At 37.3% G+C, this 23,963-nt stretch overlaps 1 protein-coding gene across 7 annotated transcripts; it reads right to left on the reverse strand.

Moving 5' to 3' along the window:
• Positions 1-425: 425 nt before the first annotated feature.
• On the reverse strand, positions 426-23,959 carry NFYA (nuclear transcription factor Y subunit alpha). Of its 7 annotated transcripts, none has more exons than XM_074310994.1 (10): positions 23,849-23,959; positions 19,721-19,872; positions 17,919-18,005; positions 13,999-14,145; positions 11,757-11,888; positions 11,189-11,294; positions 10,130-10,296; positions 8,904-9,077; positions 8,252-8,353; positions 426-3,148 (listed from the first exon to the last, which is right to left on the reverse strand). In XM_074310994.1, the coding sequence occupies exons 2-10, from the start codon at positions 19,793-19,795 to the stop codon at positions 3,095-3,097; spliced, it is 1,044 nt and encodes a 347-aa protein (XP_074167095.1). In that variant the 5' UTR covers positions 19,796-19,872; positions 23,849-23,959; the 3' UTR covers positions 426-3,094. The 7 variants fall into 7 exon arrangements, with proteins under 7 accessions (XP_074167095.1, XP_074167099.1, XP_074167097.1 ...); XM_074310998.1 differs by lacking the exon at positions 23,849-23,959 and adding an exon at positions 23,458-23,577 and having other exon boundaries at positions 17,922-18,002; XM_074310996.1 differs by lacking the exon at positions 23,849-23,959 and adding an exon at positions 23,458-23,577 and having other exon boundaries at positions 17,919-18,002.
• Between the last annotated feature and the right edge of the window lie 4 nt (positions 23,960-23,963).

Consider the following 23,963-nt stretch of genomic DNA (forward strand, 5'->3'; position numbering starts at 1 on the left):
AACAATTATTCAACACCAACTCTATGCCAGGAACTGTGCTGCATTTTACAAATATCTCATTTGATTATGAGAAAAAACTTGGGACATAGGGACTATTGTTATTCCAACTTTAGTTGAGGAAACTGAGGCAGAAATTACCCAAGTTACCCAAGGTCACACAACTAGTGTATGAGGACCAAATTGAACAGTACACTATCCACTAGCTGGCCCTTAGTATCTTTAAGGATAATACTCGAACTTGATCTAACTTCTATATTATCTCTTAGAAAAGCAAACTGACTACTTCCATGAAGAGTCCAAGGAAATTCTTACATCTTACAAAATTAATAACTGCCATCTCAGACAACTTTAACAATACAATGATGTAGATTAAAGGGCATATATAAACAAGCTAGATTTAATAGGAGTCGAGGGAATAAAAGTGCTTCCCTAAAACACAAACTTTTATTTTAATATTTTTATAAATTTCTTTTAAAAAATAACAATGGGAAATTACTCTGAATTCCAATGTCACCAATGATCACCTGTATTCCCCTCTCCCCTGGGGGAAAAAACCTTCATATAGCTTAAGGTCACAAATGAAAGCCCAGACATTATTAACAGGTACCCACAACCCAGAAAACGTTCCCCTGGTCCAGCGGTATAGACATGGACATGTTATACGTAACAATGCACTTAAAAATATATATATTTATATATACATACACACAATTATCCTGCAAAAAAAAAAGTACTCAAATGAAATGTAACACTACACATTATGCCAATTATTCATTCATCCAGTCACCCACTTTTTCAATTGTAAGGTCATTAGAACAGTCGCACCTACATATAAGAAAAAGATTTCCGAGGAGCAAATAAAAATAATTTCCCAAACCCCAAACTTTCCTTGCAAAGTCATGGTGTTTCAAGATAACAAAAAAAAGGGACCTGACATTCTAAATGCAAAAATCAAACTAAAACGGATGTATTTCACCCTCCCCCAAACCCCAAACAACAAAAAATCCTAAAGAACCTAAAAGATGTAAAACTGAGTAACAGAACATTTGCAGGGTTGTTACTATGTACAAGTTTACAAACATAAATAAATACAGTTTAAAAATTTCTTAATGAGCTTGAGCTTTAGAGATCAGGTTTGAGGGGCTTCCTCTTTTAATACTGGATCCTAAAGATAAACTAGGACTCTAAACCCCTTCTGTTTTATCATCATCATACAAACTTTGTTCTTAGCAAGTAAGACAAGCCTCTGAAACTATAAAATAAAAATTCAATTCCCAAGGGAGCATCTGAAAGCAACACTTGGATACATGGATTCAGAACCTATGTCAGTACTGGGATGAAGGAAATATACCTTTTCACATTTCTGCCACTGTCCCCATAATAGTCCTTATTTTTTGATTCATTTCCTTTTAAAAGGCTTAATTTTTCCCTGCAAAATTTTTACAGGGAAGACAAAAATGAGAAAGCATTCCCCTCCCCCTCCCTTATTTATACTTAGCTCCAGCTTTTTTCAGTTGAAATGCTGAATATTTTCAACCACTTGTGTTCAATAAGACAGCCATTCTTCTAAAACATCACCTAAATTCTCTGAAGCACAAGGTCCAAGAGATGGAAATTTGCTTTATGATGGGCACTTAGATCTGGGAATCCTGCCCCATTCTTGATATTTAGAGGCTTCCAGAATCTATTTCCAGTTTGGTCCACAGTAAGAGTACAATGTGAAAGCCTATCTGTACAAGACTCCTGAATCAAAGTATAAGGATTCCATCTTAAATGGGGAAAGCAAACAGAAATAGACAGCCACACACCAGCTGCCAGGGGATTTAAAAAACAAAAACTGCTAGAGGAACAATTTCATTACTGGCTCCAATAAGTAATGTGGAATAATCATGGCACATGGATTTTGGAAATAGCCAAGTACTAACAAAATAAATCTCAGACTAAAGCCAGTTAAGGGAATTTCCACTCCCTTGTTAGATTAGGTTTTAGTATGAATCTGTTCCTTACTCTTCAATTCTTAATGATCTACCCCAGGTCTCAATTGAGTCAAGTTACAAAACACACATACATACACAAGCGCACACACACATATTATCCAAAATAACAAATCATTGCATTCTCCCTTCTATTCCTGAAGTGCTGTCAAAGGAGGACAGTTTTATAGAAACTCTGTGATCAGCAACCTACAATTTTGCTCTCTTGACATTTTACTGACTGCAAATATTCTCAGCACTTTAACACAAAAAGAATGTAAATTGTTTTGTTTTCTGCTCCAAGGATGGCAATTTCTAGGAGGACTGGCCATCCCTACGATCTTATGGGGGAAAAAAATAGTAAAACTTTTGATCCAGGTGATCTCTACATATAATCAGTTACATTTTCATTGGGAACGTAGGAAGACCACCTAAGCTGAGCCGAGCAGCATTTTAAAATGTTAGTGAGTCTTTGCTTCTTTTACTCCAGAGGTGCATTTTTTCCCTCTTGGCATTAAACCAAACAGGTAGATTCAGGTTCTTGTTATAATCACAGGTTGATTAAACCTCATTCTTAGGGAACAATATGTTCTTTATACATCACAGGATGGAAATTTCCTCTGCCTGAAAGTCATCTCTGCATGCAACATGTTCATTCTGTTGGTCACACATAAAATCTCAAACTTCATAGATGGATGAGACTAACCAAACTCCAAGTGGGAAGAATTGGGCTGTGGTTTCCCGGACTGTCATCTTGCTAACGATTGAACATGTATCTCTCCCCTGGGATGGCCCTGCTTCACCAGCCAAATTAAGTGCCGCTGTAGTACTGTCTTGTTGGCTTTTTGTCTCTTGTACCATCCAAATATATGAAATACTAATGTCATTAATAGTTTGAAGTCCTGACTGAGAGGGGTGGGACAGAGTCCTTGGAATTTCAATTCGCCAGAGATCACTGCAATTATAATACCAAACCACTTATTAAAAATTAAGTGGTTTCTGTTTTGTAGAAAAGGGCAGAATGTGATCATGAGTGTCCCACTGGAAGATCTGCTCAATTTCCTGGAAAAATGGGACATGGTGGAGAGGAACCTGGATCAGCTCGCTCTCTCTGCTCTTGGTTAGGATACTCGAATCATTTGTGCCATTGCTTCTTCGTCTGCTTGATTTGGATCCTGTGGACAAAGAAACAATAAAAACCATCATCTTTCTCTCCCAAAGTTAAATACTTCTGATTTTCACAACTAGTTTTCAGAGAAAAATACAATTTTACCAAGAACAAAATACAGTATACAAAAAGTTTATCTAATAGTTTGCAATAAGTATAAAGAATGGATAGCATTGCTTGTAAACTGTCTTTTTAAAAGGAAGAGCTGAGGACTAACATATTCCATTTTCTTATAGAGGTACTAATTATATGTGCCAACTATGTCCCTAGTAGGAATTACAAGAGAAAAAAAAAATCAGTCCCTGCTTTGTGTAGCTTGTGGAAGGAACATCCATAGGGTCCCTGGCAGATAGATTGTTTTCCTTTAAGAGAATGAAAGTATCTTCAAGACTTAATTGGTCTAGAAGATTAAGGTTTCAACTATTAAAATAATTTTCTTTTCACTTTTGTACAAAAAGGCAGCAACTTAAGGAATTTGGAGAACTCCTCAGGTTTGACACATTTCTGATCAAGAATATCATTATGGCAAATTTGGAGACAAATTACATGCCACTGCTGGGTAAAACTTTTGTGTTAAATGTTAACCTATATATTTTATTTTGGTTTTGGTGAGTAGGATGAATCAGTATGACCTCTTGTTTGAAGTGGCAGGAGGGAACATGCACAAAAGATACTGGCTAATGTTGGAAGAGCTTCACTCAACTGTATCAGGCTTCTTACTGAAAATCCTCTCCATGCTATTAAGTTAGCTAAGTGTCAAGACAATTTGAGTGTGTCTCATTTCCTTCAAGCCACCAGGTGGATTGAGTCAGGGTTGGATCACAACTGGGAGAAAAGAGGACTGATGTATATTTTTTCTTTTAAGAAAATATTTGGCAGAATCTCAATACCTTGTCCTATTCCTTCTCTGGGCTTCAGACCCTTCCAGGAACCCAAATCTCTGGTTCTGGCCATACTAGTAGGCAAAGCAGGGGGAAAGAATCTAAGAACAATAACCTGCTGTGATATTCATTGGTTCTGGTATATTTCAGCAGAGATCAACCCCTTATGCATGGACAGGGAAGATGTAGTTTATAGGATCCTTAGGAAAGGCAAAGGCTAATAAGATGGCAGTTATAGAAGGGTAACAGAGGCCTTGCCTGGGACAGTACTATCCCCAGAAACGTACAGCTTGCTAACTAGTCCCACTGTATCAAGATCACTAGGTAAAGTCTGAACCCTTACTCAAAATAGCCTTTTTACTGCACATTCTAATTTTGATATTATATTCAAAATTATGCTAGGTCACTTGCATGTTCATCTGGTTGATGATCTATATCTCTTTCTGGGTCTCCAGGTGCTATGAGGTATATAGTACTCCATCTTATTTTGACAGGACAAATCCAGGATGATCAGGCTTCAGACAAATTCAGCCATCATGGATCCCCACTCAAGAGTACCTAGAGGCTTCCAGTTTTTTACAGGAGTTCAGAGTGGCTTCCATTCCCCATTAGTCCCACATGCTGCTTTTGTAACTAACAGCCTTGCTAGAGCAGCTTCCTAGAGTTACTGGTCACTGCTCATTCTGGACCCTTTTGAGTTATCTTTGTTGAGGAGTTATATAAAAGCTGGGCTACTTTATAACCTTCACACTGCCTTCTAAATTGGAAGTTAACAGACATTGGCAAATTGATAAATAGAACCTGCCCAATTCAGAAAAATAATAGCTGTAAAGTGTTTTAACAGTTACAAAGCACTTTATATTTTATTTGATAATGATGATAACCTTGGGAAACAGTCCTGAATATTAAAACTCATTAAAAAAAATGATAAAGATAGCAATATATAATCAAATAGTAAGAAGCATGGTACAGAATGGTATAGTAATTATTCATAACTAGTGCAGAGACAGTTTAGTGTGAAACTTGACTGAAATATATCTCCTCAAGAGCAGGTATTAATTTTTTTATTCTTCTATTCCCAGTATCAAGTATAGTTCCTGGCACATAAAGGGCATTTAAAAAATGCTTTGCTAAATAATGGAACAGAGAATTAATGTTCAAAAAGATAGCCAATAAGAATGTATCGAAAGGGTGAAATCCAGAAGGAAGGCCTTTAACTTGGCAAAAGGGTCTGGACCTGATGTCATCAGCTACCTATGTAGACTGTTGAGTCAAGTAAGGATGTGATCAAAATCATGCTTTAGAAAAATGTAATCCGACAGTGGTGCTGTAAAGGATGGATTAGAGGTATAAAACAATTAGGAGTCATGTAGGCCCAATACTGGGATAATATTTAAAGAGGGCAGGATGAACCCTACTAACATTGTGATAAGCAAACCAAAAGAATTTAGTCACAGGTAGTATATAAGGGATGAAGACAGATGACACCAATTTCCTGCTTGGGGAAAAGCGATAAAGGTTATAATAGATAAAAACTGGCTAATTTAAGAAATGAATTGGAAGGTAAAGTAATTTTTAATTCGGGATACACTTCATTGGAAGCAACCAATTAACATTCTATAGACAACTGGGAATGTGTGTCTGACATGTAGGTTAAGATATCAGTTCTGGAGATAAAGATTTAATAATAACAGCAGTGTGCATTTACATAAAGATTACTATGTGCCAGGCACTATGTTAAAACACTTTATAATGCTGTAATAATCAAAAGATATAGTAATTGTAAAACATTTAGTACAATGCCTGGTTTGTAGTAACTACTACATAAATGTTATCTGTTCTTGTTATTATTAATGTTCAACATTCAGTTGATCATAACCCTAGGAAGTAGATGCTCTCATCCTCTTTTACAGATGAGGAAAACTGAGGCAACAGGTTAAGTGACTTGTCCAGAGTTATTTAAATAATGACACAGGATTTGAACTCATGTTTTTTCAATACAGGCCCAATGCTGTATGCATAGTACCTTTTTTGTTCAGTCATTTTTTTTAGTCATGCCTGACTCTTCATGATCCCATTTGGATTCCCAAGAAATTTGTTTCTTGGCAAGCATACTGAAGTGGTTTGTCATTTCCTTCTCCAATTCATTTCACAGATGAGGAAACTGAGGCAAATAGGGTGAAGTGACTTTCTCTACACAGCTAAGGAAGTGTCTGAGGTCAGATCTGAACTCAGGAAGATCAGACTTCTTGACTTTAGGCCCATCACTCTATCTACAATGCCTTCTAACTGCCCTTTTTAGCTTACCTTACTCCAAAAAATAACAAGAGAAGTCAGGGCAATGTCACAAAAAAATGGAGATATCGGTGTTCAAATCCTGCCTTGATATGTACTATCTATGGGCAAGTCACTTAGCCTCTGTACTTCAATTTCCTACCCTGAAAAATAGAGATGATAATAAATCATCAGAAGTGTTCATTATCTGCTAAGTCCAATGGATTTCTCTCAATTCTAATCTTTTGTGATCTTTCTGCAGCATCTGACAATGCTAGAGACAGACTTCTCTCTGAATTGCTGGGATACTTGCTCTCCCTCGGTTATCCTCTAACCTTGCCAATCCTTCTTATCATCATGTATATTCCACAGCTAACTTTAGGATCCTGCATTGCTCTGGCCTTGGGGCCTTTCCTCTTCTTCCTTGATGACCTCTTCAACTCCCATGCGAATGACTCTCAGATCCAGTCCTAGACTGAGTTCCAGAATTGTAAATCACCTATCAAACTCAAATAGAAATGGAGACCATTATTCTGTACATAAGGATCTCTGCAGCCTGCATAGTGACTTAACTTTAAAATATGTTTCATTATTTAAAATGTATACTATATTGCATTTATTTTGTTGAGTATCTCCCGATTGAATTTTAATCTGGTTTGAGTTGTATTATGGAGTGTTGTGAGCTGAATGTAGCCCACAAGCTGTGTTTGACACCTTTCATTAGATATTTCAAACTAGGCATCCCAAAGCAACTTCAACTTCAATGTCTGAAACAAAATTTGTTATTGCTTCCTTTCTTTTGAATTTTCCTCTTTCTGAGGGTACCACCATCTTTCCAGTAATCCAAGTTTTATAAGCTCAGTGTCATCTTTGACTCTTCCCTCTTTCAGCCTATATATTGTTTCCAAATCTTATTTCCACTTCTACTTAACATCTTTCACAATCTTTTCTCTACTCACAGCCACAAACTTAATTCAAGTTCCTGTCACTTCTGCCCTGAACTACTGCAATAGCTTTCTAATTGATCTCTTCCCTTCTCCAATCCATTTTTCACAGAGTGCAGGTTTACCAGATCATTCCCTAATAAATTCTGGGGGCTTCCCCTCACCTCCAGGATCAAATATAGACTCCTCTATTTAGCAGCCTATCTTTTCAAGTCATATTATACATGATTCCATTTCACACGCTATAGAGTTAAGCTAAACTAGTCTTCTTAGAATTTCTCCCCGTCAAACTTCCAGTTCTCTGCCTCTGCATCAGTTGTACTGAACTGGAACATATTCCCTTCTTATCTCCAACTCTCTTATTACTAAGTTTCCTTCAAGATTCAGCTCAAATGCCTTCTTCTATAAGAAACCTTTACCAATTCTTCCAAGATATTTAGTGCCTTCCTTCAAAAAATTACTTTGCCTTAACTTTGCAAAAATATACATGTAGGTCTGATCTAAAACTTCACATTCTGCAAGAAACTTTTCTTGTTCCATATCCATTTATACTTCGTTCCCTTCCTCTTAGCTTATTTCTAATTAACCCTGTATAAACCTTGGATATACATAATTGTTCACACATCTCCCTAATTAAAATGGGGGTTCTTTAAGAGAAGGAACTACTTCTGCCCCTTTGGGGGGGATATTCCCTGGGCACTGCCAGGGACACATAATAAATCTAATAAATTTTGTTTGTTGATTATTGATTCACCATGTTTTCTTCTCCAATAAAGTTGTAAGCTACCTGAGGGCAGAGAGAGGCTTCCCCCCCCCCCTTCATCCCCCCCTTAAGTAACTAGCACAGTGCCTGGCATATAGCATGTACTTAGTAAATGCCTTTTTGATTACATGTACTGATTATCTCATATAGTTATTTTAAGGATCAAATGAAATAATGTATGAAAAGTGTGCTATTATTTCCTAAAATGCTAGGTTTATTTTAGTTGTTCTTATAACTATTATCATTACCTGCATGTGAGGGCTATCCTTTTCCTTTGGAGAGAAAAAACGACCACCTTCTCCACGCTTCCTTGCCATGGCGTGCCGATGCCTAGACTCATGTAAATATTTCTGTAATGACAATTGACAAATATCTTTCTGTTTAGCTATTAACTTACAAGAGACTTCAATTACTTAAATATAATTTTCCTCCTCAAAATAGGTTGAGCATATGATTTCAATTCAATAAGCAGTTTTTTAATTACCCTAAACTGTGAAAGGCATTATTGTTCAGCAACAAAAAAGACAAATAACTTTAATTCAGTGTGAAGAGCAAAGAATGATTGGGAAGAAAATCTGACAAGCAGCTGAATACAGTAAACAACTAAAATTTGTTCAATTAAAAATTCTAATTCTGGTTCTAATTCTATGATCCTAAATGTTAAAAATCTATTAATATCCAATATAACCTTCTTGCCTCCTTTCTTATAATCCACATAAACAGGGAAGATGATACTCATACCAAATTGGGTTGATTACTAGCAATGAAAACAAAGAAAAGTACTATACATAAATTTCCAGAAAAGTCAAAGGATAAAGAGAGATATAGCCTCATGACTAAATTATAAACCAAAAGACCCTAATGTACACATATATATATATTCTCCACATATACACATACCCTCCTTTCCTTGGGGATTTTCCCTTCTGCTTCTAATTTGGCCCGAGCTTGTCTCCTCTTAAGAATCCGGTGGTATTGCTTAGCATTCACATAGAGGGGCTCTTCTTCAAGCATTTCTGCTCCAGGCAAGGGGATCCTTTGGATAGCAGGCACAGAACCAGCCCCTGGTACCATCTGAATAAGGAAGAACCCAGAACTTATTAATTAAGAGGATAAAGGACCTGACAAAGCAGAGTTGCTGGATCCCTGCTTACCCTTTTTTTTTTCCCCTGTGGCAAGAAACACAAAGATGGGTTTAAAATTTCTCAAAACAAATCATGTCCACTGCTTGCTTCATTTGTTATGAATGCCTGCTGCCATCTAATGGCTACTATTATAAATACTAATACCAGCAGTAGCAGCAACCAGGTATACATGAACACATTTTGAAAGAATGTACCAATCTCATTTTACTCAATATTTATTCACACCACTTGACACAATGTTGGTTCAAAGCTATAGCATCAAATAACAAGAATGATTATCTTGTGCTTGCTTGCCATTTTTGAGGAAGCAAACTAACCAGATAGACAGCTTTGCCCTACTGAGTTTTTAGTGTCCTGGAGAGCCAACTGTGGTCTATGGGAGCCGGTCTATAAATCATTTGATCATTCTTTTCTCAGGCTTGCTAAGTAACAATCCCAATAAAAAAACTGCCCTCAAAATCTCTTTGATCCCTGAGGATCTTTTTCCTTCAGAAAAATTCTGTATATTCTTTCTACTGCAAACAGAGAAACTTCAAAATTCAAGTCTTTACTTGGTTATGACTTAACATATTTATGTATAGAGGACGACAAAACCCAAAATCTTTGTGGGATTAAAATATGCTCTAGAAAGTATAAATTGAGATTTTATGGAATCACCAAAGGAAAAGAAAATTGTATTGTATCACAGCATCATCTTTTTAAAGTCACTGAGCTGGAAAGGATCTCAGAAAGTACTTTACCCAACTCCCTCATTTTATAGGTGAGAAAACTGAGGCCCAAGTTCATATAGGTGGTATCAAATATAGGGGACAAATCTAGGTCCTCTAAGTCCAGAGCCAGTGCTCTATCCGCTGTAATAAGTCACAAAATTATAAACCCAGACAGCACCTTAGGGATGATATGATTTAATACCCTCATTTTATAGAGAGGATAAGTACCAAGACCTATAGAAAAGAGGAAGCAACAGGATCAATTACTCACCATAACCATTCCTCCTGAATTAACCACATTCCCAGCAACTGGTAGAGTCACAGTAACAGTCCCCTGTCCACTGCTAGTTGTATTGGTATTGGCTCCTGTCTGGACAATCTGGGCTCCTGCCAAACTGGCTGCTGGGATGGTAATCATGCCAGAAACAGGGACTGTAACTTTAAGAAAATAAAACATTTGGTTTGTAGCAGCTCTTTTTGTGGTAGAAAAGAATTGGAAAATGAATAGATGTCCATTAATTGGAGAATGGCTGAATAACTTTTGGTATAAGAAAGTAATGGAATATTATTGTTCAACAAAAAATTATGAATAGGCTGATTTTTAAAAGGCCTGGAAACATTTACATGAACTGACACTGAGTGAAACAATTAAGAACCAGGAAAATATTGTACACAGAAACACCAAGACTGTGGGATGATCTATTATGACAGACTTCGTTCTTCTCAGCAGTTTAATGATCCAAGATAATCCCAATAAACTTTGGATGGAAAGTGCTTTCTGCATCCAGAGAGAACTATGGAGACTGAATATAATAAATCCATACATGGAATGTTCACTTCCCCCCCATGTTTTTTTTGGGTCTGTCATGCTTTTTCCCTTTTGTTTTGATTTTTCTTTCCCAACATGGTTCATAAAGAAATATGTAAAAAATTGTTGTATCTGGCCATAGTCATATCACACACCCTTTTTAACGAAAGATCTCAGGATCAATTAAATTTTATATGTGTATAAATATACATGCATGTATACATATGTGCATGCATGTGTATATGTATACATATTTACAAACCTTTACATGCTGGACAAAAATCAATTATTTATAGGACTTATCCACAGATGAAAGTCGATTTTTATTTTGGGTAGCTAGTGCTAATAGAAAATTCTTTGGAAAAGTGCTGTTGCATTTTGGCATAATAAAACTACAGCAACTACCCAAGTCTGAGACTAAGAAGAAGATATGAAAAGTACTATTTCTTGGAAGCTAGTGAGTCAGCCACACAAGAAAACACAGGAAAGAGATAAACAATGAGCACACATACTGTCTCATACCTTGTTGAAGGATAGTGCCATCTGCATTGACTGGCTGATAAACAATGGTCTGTCCTTCTGCAGTCTGTGCCACCTGCTGCCCCTGGACAGCTATCTGCTGTTGAGTCTGCAAGGAGCCAACAATAAATATCACCAATAGGCAACATATATCCTCCCAAAAGGACCCTCAAAATAAAAGACCGGATGTCACATAGGACCACCTACTTTTCAGAAGCATTTTAATTAAAAGAGATGTTTAATTTAAAAAGCAACTTTAAGAGAAAGAGGGTCCTTAAAAGAAGGGAAGAACTGAACTATCACAAAATAGGCTAAATGTAGCCAAAACAGAAACAGAAGATGGAGAACTCATTCCTTCTATTAGATATGTATTTCAAGCCTTCAGATTCATTAAGTTTATTTCACCCCTCTCCCCCTAAAACATAAAGATGTGGTTTAGATGTTATTCAAATTCTTTTATCATTTAAAAGCTTTTGAAGACAACTTCCCAAGTCAATATGAAATGTTTTGGCATAGCACCTTAATACTTTCAAATTAACCATTTTATTGTATTTTAGGAAAGAGTAATTACCTGGGTCTGGCCAGCAGTGACGGCAGTCTGGGGCTGCTGAATGATGATTTGCTGGGTTTGGCCTTGCTGACCCTGTACCTGAACAGCCTGACCCCCTTGAATCTGAATCTGTCCTGGCTGTACCAATTGGATCTATAAAAGTTAAAGACAAAAAAACAAAGAAAACTGTCTTATGTTGAAATTGCCCTCGTTTGATATTCTAATTTTATTCTCTCTCAATTTATACTTCACAAGTGGCATATGGTAAGAAAGGAAGGAACAGAATTACCTTTGTCCTCTGCACCATTCTGAATCAAGAGTGACTTGTAATCAGTTATTTTAGTTTAATTCAAGAGGGGATAGTTCCTGAAGTAGGATGGATTTCCTAGAATCATAGAACTGGAAGGAACACATACTTTAGAACCACCAACTACAGTGGCTAAAAAAAAAAATCCCACTAGAACAAATTCCTGAAGTAAGCTATAAAATCTCTTCTAGATCACTGAGAATGTGGAAAGTCATTTTCCCAAGATACTAACTATAATCCCCTTTTGGTGGAAAAGAGAAGAAATAAATGGCCATTCCAAGGTCTCTTACAACAGAAATTTATCGTTCTTAAACAAAAAAAAAAAAAAAAAAAAAAAAAAAAAAAAAAAAAGGGAAAAATTATAACCAATAACATGTATTTAAAAACTTTTGAATTTCAAATTATTCTTATTCCCTCTTCCTCACACTGAGAATATAAGCAATATGATGCCAATTCTACATGTGAAGTCATGCAAAGCATACTTTTATATTGGTTGCCAAAAAAAAGAAAAAGACAAGAAAAATAAAGTGAAAATAATATGCACTTCAAATTTGCACTCAGGTTCATCAATTCTCTCTCAAGGTAGACAGTTTTCATTCTTAGTTCTTTGGAACTGTCATAGATCATTATTTTTAAAAAATTATTTAGTATATTATTTCCCCCTTGTAACATGCAAAGAACAATTTTTAACAGCATTTTTCAAAAATCTTAAGAGTTCCAGATTCCCTCTCTTCTTCGTCCCTCCTTCCTCCCATGGGGAAGGCAAGTAATTCTACAGAGGCTATGTATCTGTAATAACGCAAAACATTTCCATAAAACATAAGACAAGCTAGCGGCAACAGTTAAGCAGCATGTCATATTATGTTCCCATTCCATAGGCAGTTAATGACAATTCACAACACTTACAGACAATTCTGGCTTTGGGTAAATTGTCAATGGAACACAAGTTAAAATGGAAAACAAAGACTAAACAACACTAACAATGAAAAGAGAAATAAAGGGGGGGGGGGAGCATGCTTCGCTCTGCATTCAGAAGCCATCAGTTTTTTCATTGTATTACTGAGAATAGCTGAGCGTCTTAAAATATCACTATTACTTCACACATAGCATATGTTACTTTACACTGGCTCATGGAAGCCCTACTCACATCAGTACTCTACTCCATACACAGAACCACCAGTCCTGTATCATCTCCAACCCAAATTATTCTAACAAACTCTTAATGGATCTCCCTGGATTTTATCTCTTTAATCCATTGTTTACACAGCTGCTCAAACCATCTTCCTAAGGTATAAGTATGACTATGTCACTCCTCTACTTAGAAATCTTCAGTAATTACACAAATCCTCTAATATATAGATTTCTTAGCCCTTTACTTAAAAGACCCTCAAAAGTAGGGCCCCCACCTGTCTTTCTAGCCTTGTTAGTTCTTTACATAAATTCTTATGTTCTAGCAGAAATGGAACACAAACCATTCTCCTAATTTAATACAAATTCTTTTTTTATGTATTCATTCAATTCATTATTCATGGCTGGAATGGATTCTAACTTCATCTCAACTTCTCAAAAACCTTGTCTTCTTTTTTGTCCATTGCCAACCACTTACCCTCTCCAATTAATTATTACTTTTGTCTCTTTCTTGGATTTAACTTTTTGTGTGTGTACATATGGCACTCTCCCAATAAAATGTGAACTTCCTGAAAGGAACCGGTTCATCTTTTTATCTCAGGACTTCATACGTGGTATGTATTTGATAAAAGTTTGGCAAACTAAATCCACAAATTATTTATAGCAATGTGTATTCAATTCATCTGAAGAACAAGTTAAACACTCATTAAACACTGATCAAGTGCATTGTGCTAGGTATTGAGACAAGACATATAAAAAATACTGTAATTAAGAAAAATTATAACATCAATTCACATTCTAATGAATTGCTCATATAATTATACTCACCTGCTGTAATCCTTGTGTCCCAGAAACAGGTACTTGCATGATAGTCTGACCCTGGCCGCCAGGAACAGCTTGGACCATAATGGGCTGGCCAGCCGATGTTATTAGTTGACCTCCACTCACTTGTACCATCAAAGGTTGACCCTGGACCTAGAGATCAACAGAAAAAAACCAAAACAAACAAACAAACAAACAAAAAAAAAAAAACAATGAAATAAAGCTACCCAGAGAAAAAATTAACTATAAGCCAGTCAGTGGGATTACCTACTAACTTTTTTGTTACTTGGGACAAAAATTTGCTGGAAATTGTGGTGAAGAAAAATGAGCATGAGTGATTTTCATCATAAAATAATTTGTAACTAAATACCAAGGCAGTTTAAAGTTAAAATGGAACACAAGTACAATCCTTTGAAGTTTCAACAGATTAACTTAAAAAAAAAAAAAAACAAAACAAAACAAAAAAAAAAAACAAATAACTCAAGATTTTTATCAACATGCATGGAATAAGTCCTTAGTAGCTGATAAGAAAACTTGGTTGGCTTGCCAGTAGACCAATTTCCAGGCATGGTATTTCTCACAGGGACAGTGAAGACTCTAGGTAATATAGAGAGGGAGAGTAGGAAAAAAATACAAAGAACCAGATTGGGAGCCATGGAAGTCAAGTTCCTCTATCCATTGTCTTTCAACTCTGATTCACTCTTCCAAACTCACCTTGAGAATTCTGAGTAATTTTCACCATTTAATGCTTACTATTTTAATTTATAGATTGATCTTACATTGATATACTGTGTCCTGTTCCAACCATTATAAGATGTTTAACCCTCATAAATACTCCTTATAACAACTATATTGATTTTAATTTCTGTAGAATGAGAAATGTGGAAATTATATAGAGGCAGATGATATGAATGGAATTCCTATTTTTTCAAGGTTCTAAGAGAAAGCTACTATAAGCCTGAAAGCTGCAAGTACTATGTATCATGATTCTTAAAATGAAATGTTCTTTCCCTAGAACTCCTTCTGGAAGCCATAGCACAAAACACTTCAGTGAAGTAAGAATGATCCAGGGCCATAAGGGTAGTTTGAATCTTCTGTTTTCTTGTTACATCATGATTTTAGGATGTTAGCTCTTTATAGTCTACGACACTAAAATTATTTCCTAATTCTAAAAAATTAATAAATGACCAGAAATATAATAATAGGTCAATTTATACTTTAATAGACTACAAAATTAGGAATTATTTTCTCCATTATATAGACAGGTGAAAATAAAAGAACATTATGAAGAAATTTTAAATTTCAGGTGTGAGGGATGTAGAAGACCCTTACCCAAAATAATTACTTAGAGATCAATCAGTAGAAGGCAGAAAAGTTGTTTATTAAAAACCTCCAGAGGATGATCCCTCCTACCACCAGACGGGACAGCTCAATTCTCACACAGGCTTTGTTAGTCTGTTGAAGGAATTCCATATTTATCATCTATGAATTTTACTGTCAAATTCTCATATACCTATTTTCCCTTCCTTCTTACTTCAAAGTAGATTCCTTTTGAGACAGTTCATATATGGATAGGTTTTCAGAATATTTATTTCATGAATACTTAAAAGAGCAATTTACAATTCTCTAAAATAATGAGATCCTTTGAGAAAAAGGGCTGCTACTTATTTCCATCAAGAGCTCCCATTTCTTTAAAAAAAAAAAAAAAAACAAAAAACCTGAAAGTACTTAAGATAAGCTTTTAAGTATGGCACACCATTTGTCTTGATATCTGTCACCTTTTAATCCTTCTCCTGATTACCACTTATGCATTCAAAATGAACCCCAGTCTTCAATGTGGTAAGTTAAAAAGTACAAGCACAACACGAGCTCCGGGCAACAGTTAAGCATGTTATATTATGTTCCCATTCCACAAGCAGTTAATGACAATTCACAACACTTACAGACAGTTCTGGCTTTGGGTAAACTGGTATAATTCAACTTTATAAATTCCAAAAGAAATATGAATTCCAAAAGCATGCCTTTAATGTACAGTACTGTGCTTTCTCACTGCTCCAGCACTGAGGTCCCCCATCAAATCCCTTCTACCCCCCACACTTCCCAAAACACCTAACCCGAGCCAAGTAAAAGCAGAAGAAAGAATGCTTGGAGAGATTGTTGGGGGTTTGGCTTGAAACTTTGGCAAGACAGTCCTTTGCTCTATCCTCTGCAATCTGTTGGTCTTTTGTCTTTGCTTGGGTATGGTCTTTGTACCCATGTCCAACTCCTACATGTTCATACTCCTGCACTCTTTTCCCTGTTCTGGCTCTAGTCCTTGAATCAGGTTCATACATGCCTCCCTCCTTCACATCTACAGACAAATTCACATTACGAAAAAAATCGTTTTTCACAGAGGTCTGTGGTACATTCCATTTACTGAAAGCAAGAACTGTCTGTATTTATATATTAAAATAAAACTTAGATGAAGCAAACAGAAAAGATGGATAAGCTGCTGAACTTTGTGACAGATACTGTTAAGATGAAATATACAAAATCAACTTCTTCCAAGATGTAATATTCGAAATACATAATTCATTATCCCACAACTATTCTTTTCTGAAAAACTAGAACGAAAAGGAAAAACAGTCCAGTGAGGAGCCATGCAGTGCATAGCACTAAGCAGTAAAGATTTGAGCTCTGTACACTAACAAATGCTTTGAAAAATGTCTAACATATATGGAACAAATGAAATGGGTCACACAAATCAGGGTTTGAAATAACTTATCTTCTGCCCTAATTGATCAATTAGTTAAGGAGATAAAATCTGCAGCTTCATGTACTATTACACTCACTATCCAATCACAAAGTTTTAAATCTATCAGTAACCAATTTCAAGACCTTAGATTCAAGATATATAATTAAGATTTCCAATTTTCTGAGCAAAAGCCAAGGTTCTTCTTTATCAATTTATCTTGTACACTATGGGGAATATTGGTTGGTTAATCGACTTAAACTGCCCTAACATATATCCTTCCACTAAAATTCACAAAGGGAAATAATGGGCTTCGTCTCTAAAAAGGAAGGAGAATCTCTCTAAACACAACAGTAAAGTAACTCATCTCTTGTCAGGAAGAGGAGAAAGATACACATAAATTTCACGAGTTTTATTTGTATTTCTGCAATATCTACTTATGGGGTACTCTTGTAGTTTCTAAGCATAGAAAAAAGCTTTTAACAGATAAAGATCTGCTCTAGGGAATAAACAGTATGCTAAGTTTCTGAAGTTTCCTATTGGTAAAGTGCTTTATTCTGCTTACATATGTCAGTAATAATCAACTTAGCTTTCCTATTGCCTATTTTGGACACCGAATAATATACTTCCTTCTATGAGAATATATTGGTATTGTCTGCCCCACTACTTTACCAGTTTATTCAAAATAATATGATATATTAAACTTGCTATTTCCTAACCACTAAATTTGTTAATAAAAAATAATGGCTAATGCAAGCCTTGTTAGTTCAATTTTTTCTTGTTTCCTTTTATCTCAAATTATTAACATTCAGTACATGAGTAAAGATCAAACTTCTAATTAAATTTCTAAGTTAATTTAAAACTCCTACTGCTGAGAATTGCTGCTAGTTACTTATTCAATCATTCACTTTCTACTAATTCCAAAAATAGATATGTGTGGTTTCAGAAATGGGTGACAACAGTTATTGTACACCTTTTAGGAAATATTAAGAAACTCAGCAGGAATTTTTATGGGTCTCAAATGAAAACTGGCAGCATCAAATAAAGAAGAAAACCACATGCCATTCACTTTTACCATTCTCATTTCAAACCCTGATAAAAAAACAAAACAAAACAAAAACAAAAAAACCCCAGCATCAGACAGAGGGGGAAATTCATGCAGTGCTCACATAGATACAATTAGAGAAATCACCACTACCTGGAGTGTCTGGACTTGCTGGCCTGAGGCGGATGCCACCTGGGCCTCTGTCTGCAACTGGACAGCAGTGACACCACCCTGCTGCTGGGAACAGGAACAGGAATAGCTTGAAACTTGACAAGGAAATGCATAGCTCAAGATAAGAGATCACCTTACCTCCAGGAGAACAGAGATTGTTTACTAAAAAGCCCCCTTTTTTTCTGGACTTTCAGACTAAAAGAACAGACCCAAGTTGCTACCAACTGGAACAATGATGTCATGATATAAGCATCTGTCCATTTATTGAGATTTGCCTCTTTAATGTGCTATGGTCAAGGTATTTTTCATCATGTTTAAAACCAAATGGCAAGATAGTCTTCAGAAACAAGCAATTTCAGTCCATTTGCTGATAGAAGCACTTCAGGGCTTCTTTGTATTACAGCATTCATTTGTTATTCAACTGCATTTATACAGTAAATTTATTTTTTAATGGAATTGCAGCTACATTTTGAAAGGAAAATGTACATTTCATGGATTTCATCCTTTGAATACAACTAATTCAAGTCATGAGTGTCTACCATATGCAAGACACTGTTTTGGACTGAAAAGAATATAAATATATCCTCTCAAAGACCTAACAAAAATCTATGATGCAATGGAGGCAAATTTTTAAAAACTAAGCATCTTTATAAATTCACAACTTTTATAACTTAAAGCTAAAAGTATTTCTGTTTAACTCAACTACATTAGAGGCAATTAGTAAATTAATCTAATGGCTTCCACATAGCTGTGTCTACTTAAGGGTTATTCCTGATTTCCCCTCCCTAATTTTTTTTAATCAACTAGCATTGCTATCTAAATAAATGGTGAAACTTTTGTGGAAACCATTTATTTGGAAGGGGTGATCTTAGTGAAATAAAATCATGATTCAAACTGACTTCATCCTGTGGCCACTAATCAGGAACAACTTTCTGTGACAACTTTTGGAAACATCCATTTTCTAAGTACCATATGTTAGAATTTGACAACAACGCCAAACACAACAAGTTAATTTACTTTTTATTTATAACTGGTTAACCAGCAATTCTATTTAAAGTCAGACTAAGGTACAACGAATCGGTTCTCCTTGCCTCCCCACCCAAATTGTTGAGACTTATCCTAAAATAAAGTAAACCTAAGTAGGAAACATCAGAAAATGTCATCTGCATGCATTTCACAACAATACCCTACTTAGATTTGGCATTACATTAAAAAACCAGCAGCTCTAATCCTTTTCCAATGCATCTATAGTTGCAAATACAGCTTCTAAACATAATCCTAATGCTGAACTAAGAATTAACTTTCCAAAATCATCTTGTCAGCAGATCTACTTGAATCTAAGAATTTTGTGTTCATCTACTATAGAAAGCCAAAGTGTCCATACCAGATGGAATGTATCAGGAAAAGAAACAGAACAGAATCAATTCAATATATTCATATGAAGACAAACTCAAAAATTCCAAAGTTCAATATGAAAGTAGCCCAATAGTTTGAACTTTAATAATTTGTCAAGAGGACTAGGTTAAATATGAAAGGCAGATTGTTCAGGTAACACAAAGAAACTATTCCAGTGGGTTGTGGATAGAATGCAGTTGCAAAGAAACCTGAATTCACTTTGAGAAACTGAGTCCAAATATAAGGAAATACTACCAGGAAAATGTCTAGACCTTTGTATCTCGCCAAACTCAGAATATGATAAATTTTCAATGGCATTACAGCAGTCATTTAATGTTATAACCAGTTCTGTTATTTTGACACTCAAAGTTGAATGATTTTCATACCTGTTGCTGAATTTGTCCAGCCTGCACGACAATCTGTTCTGTAGAACTATTGCTGTTTGCTGTATATTGCTCCATGTCTCATTTAGGTTGCAATTCTGTATATATGACAACTTCCTGCTGGATATCCTGGGAAACGGTTTAAGAGTGTACTCCTATTAGAAAGATTAAGAAAGAAATTACCAGAAATTATAATCAATAGATATATAGATCTCTATAATAATGTATGACTAATCAGTATCATTTAGCACTGAAATTATAAGGTTAAATTAGCATAGATTATGATTACAATAAACCTATACTTCTAAAATAATTTCAAGGCATGCAGCACATTTGTAAGGCCTGTCTTCAAAGTGTTACAGTATATATGCACTATTTTAATCAAGTGGGTAAATCATTCAAGGCCTGAGATCAAATTCAGCATTATCTAAATAGCCAATTTTAAGAAGGGACTACTTAATTAGAATCTAGAGGAATTTGGAGTTTGCATGTGATCCCAATGAATGGAAAGAAATACATTTAAATACTGAATGTATCTTTGACCTCTTTTAAACTCTCAAATTACTCTGTATTTTCCCGGATCCATGATTTCACACTTATAGAAATTTTAATTTCTACTACTGAGAATCAATATATGTTGGTTAATGTTAAAGAATAAACTGTAATACAAAAGAAACTGTTAGAAGGCAGCCTTGGACAGCATTTCCCTCCCAAGGTAGAAAGCTGATCTCTCTTGTCCCTTCCATTGAATGGGCATATATAAAACAATTGCAGCTCAAAACAAGAAGAGAAGGAGAGATGGGGTAGATGAGAGAAAGGAGGCAAATAGGTAGAGAGGTAAAGTGTATGAGAGGAGGAGGGAATTCATTGGATCTTAATAACCCTCAGAAGTAGGTACTTTTGTTTCCATTTTACCGGTGAAGAAATTGATGCTCAGGATTACACAGTCAGCAATCTCAGGAAATTTATATCCAAAGCTACCACTCCAAGTCCAGAATTGGTCTATTTATTTTTCCAGATTGCCTTTGAAGAGTATGTGATCTGGCTAATCAGTAAAGCAAATTCAATTCTATTATTCTTGCCTTCAATTGGCCAAAGCACAATTGTATTTAATAGTTTTGCTTCAAAAATATCCTTCTTCCCTTATGAGAGTTGTCAACTTTGAGGAAGCTTAGTATGCCTTTTTGGCTATCTCCTTCCCATCCCCAATGATTAAAATAAAACCCAAGTCTTACCTTCACATGAAAAAATAAAGTTTATGTAAAAATCTATTTTCCTAAAGTGTCCCAGGGAAATTGCAATATCCCAAATAAAGAGATTCTCCAGTAAACACAATATACATTTTCAGGGCAAAAATTTAACTCCCCCCAAATTTCAATGCACACTCATATAAATATATGTGCACTCTCTCCAGAAGAGAACAAAAAGCTCAAAACAAAACAAAACAAAACAAAAAAAAACCTCTTGCCATATTGGATTTTCAGAGTGTAGCTTTCAATTTTGTGAAATTAAAAACATGAGATACTTCTTCAAATAAACATGCAAAACACATTAAAAAGGCAAATATTTTTAAATTATCCATGCCATGGAATTCTCTATGTTAATGTAATTATGAGTTTGTTATTACTTTTATCTTATCAAAGATAATTTAATTCTAAGAAGCAAAAACAGGGGAAAATTCCTTGAGGATTTATAATTTAACAGTAAACAAAAAGGAATAGACTAGGGATAAAAATTCCCCTTTATGTTCAAAAGAAATTAACCCGTTATAAGCAGAAATCTCTCAGATTTTTCTAAAGCACAGGTCTGACTATGTTACCACTCGCTTCATTTAATAAATCCCAGTGGAAACTGTTACCTTCAGTTTCAAATTTTTAAAATCTTGTCTGGCTCTTCACACTCTTTCTAGTTTTCACTTTACTCTCTTGTATTCTCTATCTAGTGGCACCATCATCCATGCAATTTCTCTAATAGGACAATCTATTACCCAATACTCCCTTTTATCTGGCTGTTTCCATACCTGGAATTCACACCTTTCTCATCTCTGCCTCCAGGATTGTCAAGCTTCAGCTAAAACTTCAATTTCTGCAAAATGCTTTTTGCAGTCCTTGTTAACACCAGTGTTAACTCAAGGTTAACTCCAACTTACCCTTTATCGGTCTTGTTTATTTGCATGATGTCCTCACAAGATTTTAAGTTCCTTGAGGGCAGTATTTTTGTCTACCTTTGAATTCCTATTACAAAGCTTGGCATCTGCTAGGTACATAATTAATTTGAAGTACTAGTCAATTTGACTTAATCTTGTTAGGGACTTTTTTCCTACATCAGAACCCCAAGTACTGTACAACTCTATAGAGAAGTCACCACTCCTAAAACTTTACTGCAGCCAGAATCATAGGATTTAAAGTTGAGTAGACCTCTCATTTTTAAAGTAAGCCTTGATCCTAACATGAATATAGAAAATTTTTTAAAAAACTTAAGATGCAAATCATTTTATAAACAACTTAATTATGCACTCTATATAATAGGAAAAAAATAAATCAAGAGAAGGAGCCTAAAGTCTTGGCTGACTTAAGTCAGGTAAGAAAGAAGATGGTGGTAGGGGAGAATTAACTCTCTGTTTTCTGGGTACAACAAAGTATTGAAGACTGAAGAAAGAGGGCTTGTGCAGTCAATCTTCCAAATCGGTATCAAGAGCTCCCAGGAACCAAATGGACAAACAGCCTGGGAAAAGGAGGCAGCTTGCTTTGGCACCCAGTCTGGAGGGGGCTGCTGTTCTGCCCCAGCAACGAGAGAGGGAGGAAATGACGAGCCAAAAGGGGGTGGTAACGGTAACGGGACAGGAGACACAGGGAATGTTGGCTGGAAGGAGGGGCATGGTCAGGCCAGGGGAGTGGGAGAAGTGGAGGGGAAGCCACGGGCCTCCTGGATTTAAGAACCAGGCAGACAAGGGAAGTCAGACAGTAGAGAAACACAGAGGGAGGAGATGGGGGGCGGGAAGACCATGGCAGGGGGCTTTTGTATTGGGTTTGCCAAGCTGCCCGTCCTGGGTTGGGAAACGGGGAATGGCCCGCGAACTAGGCGCACCTCATTCATAGAGGATGGGGGAGGGGTGGGGGGAAACGAAGCAGGCGGGGTTTTAGGGTCCAGGTGATTGAGTAGGGTGGAGAGAGGGGTACGAACGAGTGTAAGTGTGTGTACACACAAACACACGTACAAAGGGCATATTCAGACGGGCACACAGAAGAGAGGAAGAAAGGAGCGCTGGATGGTCAGTAAGGTCAGCAAGGGTTTAGTGAAGAATTAACTGAGGACCCACTCCCCGAATGCCCTGGAGCCTGTGGGCCCAAGGAGGTGGCTCCCGGGCCCGGGGAAATTGGAGGTAGCGCTTAAGAGCCGTGACCGAGCGGGAGATCCGGACCCCATCTTGGGGGGTCGAGACCCCTGGGTCAAGCCGCCGAGCCCGGAGAGGCCCCGGCCATTCCCGCACGGGCGGGGCGGCCCCCTGCAGGCCTCGGCCGGGAGTGGCAGCAGGTCCCCGGTATAGCCACACCACGCCAGGGCCCGGTTCCAGGCAGGCCTGCCTCGCAGCCTCCGCTGCTGCCGCCGCCGCCGCCGCCACCCGCCCCGCTCCCCGGGCTCGGCGGGCGCCTGGGCCTCTCCTGAGTGGTCAGCGAGACCCGCCAATCGGGGCGCTGGGGCCGGCTCTGGGCCGCTGGATATTGGCTCCTCACACTCACCGTGCCTCGCTCCCCCGGTTCGCTGCCCGCGCTGATTGGCTCCAGTACCGGACCCCGAAACCCAATCAGAGGCTCCAGCCGCCGCTGCCGCCGCCACTGCCGCTGCCTGGCAAAATGGCGAACGCGAACAAAGGAGCCCCAGGCCCCCCCTCCAACCGCCTCGGCGCAGGCGCCTGTAAGCCACGCCCCTATCCCCGCCCCCACTCCCCTCCCCACCTGCGGACTCTCCCCGCCCCGCGCTGAGTGCGTACGGCGCACGCGTCCCCAAGACCCAGTCAGGGCCCCGCCCCCCCGCCTCCGGAAGAATGTGCAGGCTCTTCCAGGCCATGTTGACCCACCCTTTCAACCCAAGTTCCACCTTGGAGGTGCTACTGCGCAAGCGTTCACTGACCCTTTCCGACACTCTCTCCTAATGTCCGCCAGAGATCCTTGAAAATACACCCCCCACACACACCCCGAGCTTGGCGCGCAAGCGCTGATTCGTCCCGCGCGTGTTCCCATTCTTC

This window comes from Sminthopsis crassicaudata, chromosome 4 (genome assembly GCF_048593235.1).
Source record: "Sminthopsis crassicaudata isolate SCR6 chromosome 4, ASM4859323v1, whole genome shotgun sequence".
In the NCBI taxonomy this organism is placed as follows: Eukaryota; Metazoa; Chordata; class Mammalia; order Dasyuromorphia; family Dasyuridae; genus Sminthopsis; species Sminthopsis crassicaudata.

What these genes read in the sequence shown, in the direction of transcription:
- NFYA (XM_074310994.1), bottom strand. Translation starts at nt 19,795, where the DNA reads ATGGAGCAATATACAGCAAACAGCAATAGTTCTACAGAACAGATTGTC. An exon ending in AAGTCCAGACACTCCAGGTA is followed by an intron (nt 14,146 to 17,918) that starts GTGGTGATTTCT and finishes GTTGATCTCTAG; the next exon opens with GTCCAGGGTCAACCTTTGAT. An exon ending in TCACTGCTGGCCAGACCCAG is followed by an intron (nt 11,295 to 11,756) that starts GTAATTACTCTT and finishes GGCTCCTTGCAG; the next exon opens with ACTCAACAGCAGATAGCTGT.